The sequence below is a fragment of the Nannobrachium achirus genome, assembly GCF_963921795.1.
Source record: "Nannobrachium achirus genome assembly, chromosome: 6".
In the NCBI taxonomy this organism is placed as follows: Eukaryota; Metazoa; Chordata; class Actinopteri; order Myctophiformes; family Myctophidae; genus Nannobrachium; species Nannobrachium achirus.
In genome coordinates, this window is record NC_137815.1 from 33358024 (window position 1) to 33364393 (window position 6370).

The following is a 6370-nucleotide window of genomic DNA, read 5'->3' on the forward strand; positions in this document are numbered from 1 at the left end:
GAGACGATTTTGTACCTTTTGTGACTGTGTATGGTTTAGTGAACTCTATATTTGTCATTTACACCCTCACCTTACAATGCTGGGACTGAAAGAGTATTTGAAGGGGGGAGGAGAAAAAAAACTTTTTCAAGGTGCACTGTTCCTCTGTTTGCGGGTTAAGAGAAAAAAATAAAATGGTAAAATACCGGTTTACAGAGAAACATCTATTGATTTGATCGTTTTTATTCATTTTCATCATATTGTTATGATTACGATTCTACTATTACAACTATTAATGTTCTTAAAGATGTATTAAAATAAGAAGATAATGTAAAAAAGGAAGAAGAAAAAAATATGTACAAAACTCTGGAAATACCCATGGTAATGTTCTCTACTTGAAAGTCTTGATATTTGCTCTGTAATGTTTTTATTCAGTAAACATCATTTCTCTTTAGTAGCAAATGCTTTACTATAACCCTAGGTTTTGTATATAATACAGTTTTTTTGTATTTTTCCATTTGATTTTAGCCTTGACTTTATTTGAATCAATACTAATCTTTTATTTTCTAATGATTATTATTGAATAAACTCAAAACTGAAATGCAATAAAGCTCTTTCTCGTATGTAGTTTGCGTTCCAAAACATCCTTGTTAAACATATGTTACAGCAGCAGCATCATAAAATCATGATTTAAAGCCTTGTACAATATCACGCATTCGCAAATACATTTATATGTGAATTAACTTTCTCCATTGACTTTAATTAAAATTTAAACTTTTCCCAAATATGGAGATGACTGAATGCCATAGATGTCTGACACCATAAACAACATGAGACTGACACAGAATGTCCATATGGGCTTAATATTGATGACATCGGGGATCTCCATAAAGGGACAAGGACTGACACAGAGATCTCCATATATGGCCATTAATTTATTAGTGAATTAATTTTCCCTGTTGACTTGAATGAGTAAAATTCAAATGGTTAATTTCAATTTCATTCAAGTTGAAGTTCATTTGGGAAATTCACGTCACAGCAACCACACTTGGAATTTCTGATTGCAACTCTCTAGTAGGGCTGTCACGATTATGACATTTTACATGACGATAAATCTTCTCTCAAATAATTGCGATTAACGATTTTTTTTTTGTGTTTTTGTCGTTGACAATTACGTTTCTGTTTGGCTTTTGGGCTTTGAAGTTACACATGGCAGATATGACACATAAGCTAAATATACAAAGAAATTACTGACATATTTGACAACTTTATACTTAAAAAATAACATTTTTGACATGGAAACGATTATGACGATTATGAAAAATAATCACGATTATGTCAAATAATCACGATTAGACGATTATTATGTAATAATTGTGACAGCCCTACTCTCTAGTTATAATATAAATGGTAAGACAGACTTCAGTCCCACTAAACTGCTCCACAAGACTGTGTATTTCTTGTTTGCAGATGGGTTTCCAGATTGCTCTGTAGCCTATGTTTCAGTGTTTGGATACACTTTGTTGGCAGACTCCACCGTTGTTTGGTTCTCTACGTTTTCTTCCTCCCAGGGCTGTCTGGCACACAGCAGAAACGGCAGAGCGTATCTCCGGAACTGAACGACGACACAAACATGCAATAAACTTGATGTTATACAGCTAACAGATAAAACAGTTATTAAGATGAAATAAGGTATCCAATAAGGTAGTATCTTTATCACTAGATGGTGCTGGTGTGCTGAACTTACCAGCACATCTACCTATCTACAGTAGGGTGCTCTCTTTCCACTTACAATTTATCTGTTGCAGTTATAGGCTGCCCAGGGGCGTCACACCAAATTCTGGGCCCTGGGTACAAGGATTCACTGCGGGCCCCCCATGAATGTTAACTATTGAAAAATAGCAGATATACAAGCTCACAGCGCGGCACCGAGTGCTGCGCTGCGAGCTTGTAGATCTGCTATTTTTGAAAAATTGTGAAAATGTGTGCAAGAAACCCATGTTTCCATGTCAGTGATGCTCAAACTTTTTCATGTCAAGGACCCCCAAAATGGCCACGGACCCCCAACTCAAAATATTTAGTTCCAGGGACCCCCCCGGAAGCAAAATTTGAGTTACAAATGTTCGCTTTAAAAAAAATACATATTCAAAGATTTGCACACATTTTCACGACTTTAAAAAAAAAATAGCAGATCTACAAGCTCGCAGCGCGGCACTCGGTGCCGCGCTGTGAGCTTACTATAGGGCCCCTCCACCTTGGGCCCTGGTAACTCAGTCCCACTTTCCTACCCCTTGTGACGCCCCTGAGCCTGCCCTAGTACACGGAGGAAGAGAAATATAGGCTACTATAGCCTTCTAACAGTGTGCAGTGTTTTATACCGTACCTGTTTGTTGAGGAGGATGTAGATAATGGGGTTGTAAACAGTGCTGCTCTTTGCCAGGTATACAGGCACGGTGCCAACCAGTGGATGAATCCTCACATCGGGGTTGAAGATCACGAACAGGGCAAGACTGGCATAGGGCAACCAGCACACCAGAAATGCCATAACCATGAGAACCACCATGCGAGCCACTTCCATTTCTGCTTTGGCAGCCGCACCACCTTCCACAAAACTCCTCTTAGCCACCTGAGCACAATGTGATGAAAGGGGCATGCATATATTGTGGATTCGGGGCATGAAAAGGTGACAGTTTGTGAGATGGAAATACTGAACATCTAACAGAGCTATAGATCAGTGGTTTTCAACCTTTTTCATATCAAGGTCCATTCATTATTTATCCAGTATTTGAGCCATGGACCACCATTTGATGAGATTTAGCCTCTCAGATGCAAAACCTAAAATATTTTGTTGTAGTTTGATAAGATTTGTCCACAATTCCATGCTATATTGATATGGTGCCATAGGACTGATGACAGGTCAATCAAAATACAAATTCTTCTTATACATTCTGTAATTGTGTAGAAATTAAAGGGGAAGACCACCCATTTTCAACATTGAACTATGTCATTAATATAACTAGGAGTTGTGTGGAAATAGAAAAAAAGTTCCCCCCCTTCTGTGTTGCCTAGAACTGGAAGATTGATTTGGGGGTTTCTCGTTTGTATTGTAAAGTACAACGGTGTGATGTCATCAAGTTGTACTTTACAATACAAACCCCAAAATCAATCCTCCAGTTCTAGGCAACACAGAAGGGGGGGAACTTTTTTTCTATTTCCAGTCCACACAACTCCTCTAAGGTATATTAATGACATAGTTCAATATTGAAAATGGGTGGTCTTCCCCTTTAAGTAATGCAAATGTTTAACAATAATTTAACACTTGAGAGCGTAAAACATTTGGTTTCATTTTACACTCTCAAGAGTCAAAGATCTATAAGGGTTCATTTGGTTACCAACTCTCCATCATTTAGCTAGCTGGGGACCACCTGGAACCCCCTCAAGGACCACCTGTGGTCCCAGGAACACTGTTTGAAAGCCACTGAGCTAGATGCTAGACTACCACACCTGGTGTAAGGTCCATATTAGTTTTGTGTAGGACGCCAAGATGACGACAAAAGGCACGGCAAAGCACAGGGTGAAATACGACAGGACGTAGGAGATGTTTGCAGGGTCCCGACTGTGCCAGTCCGGTGCACAGGAGGTGCCCACGCCCTCCAGCTCATAGCGACCCCAGCCAAACAGCGGTGGCACGTTCCATAGGAGGGACCACAGCCAAGACAAGGCCACGCCTGCCGCTGCATGCTTCAGCTGGAAGGCCATGGGTCCCAGAGGCCTGCACACCACAAACATCCTCTCCACTGCGATCAGAGCAACGCTGCACAGAGATGTGATTCCTGCACACAAAACAGAGTAAACCTAATTATTCTCAATGTTGTCTGCCTGTCTCTCTCTCTCTCTCTCTCTCTCTTGGATTCTACTTGATTGGCACATTAGAGGTTTAGGTGCAGGTGTAGCTCCCAACATTTGCAGTTTCAAGAAAGATGTTTACGGAAGGAAATAAGCAAGTCAGACGTGTGAGATATTCCAAATTTAAATATATGTATGCATGCAATAGAGGCTGAAATGCTTCTAATGCAAGTGGAGAAACAATGAATGCGACAGGTACTGTAAACAGTAGCAGAATGAGACAATGAGACAATACCATCACCAGCTGTGGCTAACAAACAAACACATCAGTGTGTACATAGTGATAGTGACAGTGCAGCAGAAGCGGAGCACAACCATCATATGTACACAAGATATAATAATCCCATATTATGAGGGTAGCATATGGCGACAGGGCTCAGCGCTTGGGTCTAATAGGTGAGTCACACACAAAGTATAGAAGAATAAAAACATGGCGAAGAGAACATGACTAGACATATGGTTTAAACTGAAGATCTCCAGGTTATTTTACCTTAGTATTGTAATGAATCTGTAAGTTATATTAACCACATGTGTCCACACATTTCGTGTGAAGACAGAAATACCCTATAGCAGTGGTTCTCAACCAGTGGTCTGGGGACCACCAGTGGTCCTAGAGGGGGTTCCCCAGCTAAATGATGGAGAGCTGGTAACCAAATGGACCCTTATAGATTTAGATTTAGATTTTTACGCTCTCAAGAGTTAAATTATTGTTAAACATCTGCATTATTTAATTTACAAGACGTCTACACAATTAGAGGATTTAAAAGAATTGTTATTTTGATCAACCTTTGCCTGTGCCCTATGGCACCACATCAATACAGCATGGAAATGTCCAAGTCTTGTGTCTGAGTGAGAGGCTAAATAAATGGTGGCTCAAATGCTGAATAAATAATAGACCTTGATATGAAAAGGGTTGAAAACCACTGCCCTAATACAGGTAGTACTTGTCCTATCACAATACATTCCCTGTTTCTTCTTCTATTCTGAGGTGTTGCACTCGCAGACCGTGGCAGACAGAAGGGTTTTTCAGCGAGCTACACTGTCACACGACAGAGCATAAGCGAAGCATTACTCACCACACAGTGACACTGCGAAGCCTTCCATCACGCAGCCTGTCCTGCCCAGGGAGAAGTGCCCCTGGGCATTGTTGATTACGGAGAGCACACCTCCTGTCATGGCAGAGCCCAGGTCAGCCACAGCCATGTTCACCAGAGCATAGTTGAGCGGCTGCCTCAGCTGCTTGTGCACCAGGGACACGATAATCACTGTAGTGTTGAGAACGATGGCAGGGCCCGTGAAACATGCCATGATGATGGAGAGAGCGATGAAACCGGCCCAGGGCAGCGGTGATGGGTCCCACTCCGGGTTGGAGGTGTTCATCCTGGAGGATCACACGCTGGCTGCACTTTGCCAACATGTGAGAACTGATGTCCAACAACAACAGTCCACAACTCCACTCTGTGAGATTGACATTGGGGCCACACATCAGAATGATCAGATTACATGTCCTGAGATAAGAATAAGTCCCTCAGATCTGGATTTAACAAAGAGTTAATTCCTCTGAATGCTGATCCTTGATCCAGCAGCACCTCTCACATGATTGTGAAAAGGTGTTCAGAAAGGAGGTCTGTACAGTATGTCTGTCTGTCTGTCTTTCAAAGTATCTCTCATACATACTGTACTGACGCAAATGCAGAGATGTCAATAAATGTTATGGTGTGTGTGTGTGTGTGTGTGTGTGTGTGTGTGTGTGTGTGTGTGTGTGTGTGTGTGTGTGTGTGTGTGTGTGTGTGTGTGTGTGTGTGTGTGTGTGTGTGTGTGTCTGAGTCTGTGCATGTGCATGTGTGTGTGTGCACCATAGGAAGCGCCATATCATTTTTTTTTTAATCATAGCACCATAAGACAGGGAAGCACCATAGGAAGCACCATAGAAGACAGGGAACCAATAATTAGCCAACCTATCGTTTTGCGTGGTGAATGTTACAGAGGTGAAAGTGCTTAAGCCATAGCTTTCATTTGCACTTGTCTTGTCTACATGTGTGTATAAGAAGCTATTGATTTCCCTTGACAAACTACTTAAATTGTACATAACAGAGATGCCATAGTAGGCCTACAAGGCAGTTGCTTTGAACGTCATACCAGGGTTTTAATGAGAGAGAGTGCAATGGAGAGGTGTATTTACCATAACCTTCTAAGAGGTTTAGGGCAAGCCAGGTTAATCAAGAGAAAGGATTAGTGTTTGGCTACGGAATCCAAGCAGAGCTTTTAGGAAGTACGGATCTGATCTGGCTATTAGGCCTAAATTGATTTCAATTTATGCAATCTATTTGTTCATCATGTCTCACCCTGGATTCGAAGGGGCATGCCAAACCACTCCCGCTTATAGTAGGTCTATACACAGCAGCCATATTGGAATGAAATTGGGCCTCTTCCTTACTTCCTTCACAGGTGTTACCAATGACACTAATGAAGGCTCTGTTCCATT

General features: G+C 41.4%; 1 protein-coding gene across 1 annotated transcript; it reads right to left on the minus strand.

Annotated features, from left to right (window-relative positions):
* Positions 1–1474: 1474 nt before the first annotated feature.
* On the minus strand, positions 1475–5265 carry LOC308287025 (parapinopsin-like; the record flags this gene model as incomplete). The annotated part of the gene is made up of 4 exons (XM_080728146.1): positions 1475–1594; positions 2363–2605; positions 3484–3812; positions 4962–5265. 4 exons carry the CDS (start codon positions 5263–5265, stop codon positions 1475–1477), a joined length of 996 nt encoding a protein of 331 aa, XP_080584272.1.
* Positions 5266–6370: the final 1105 nt, after the last annotated feature.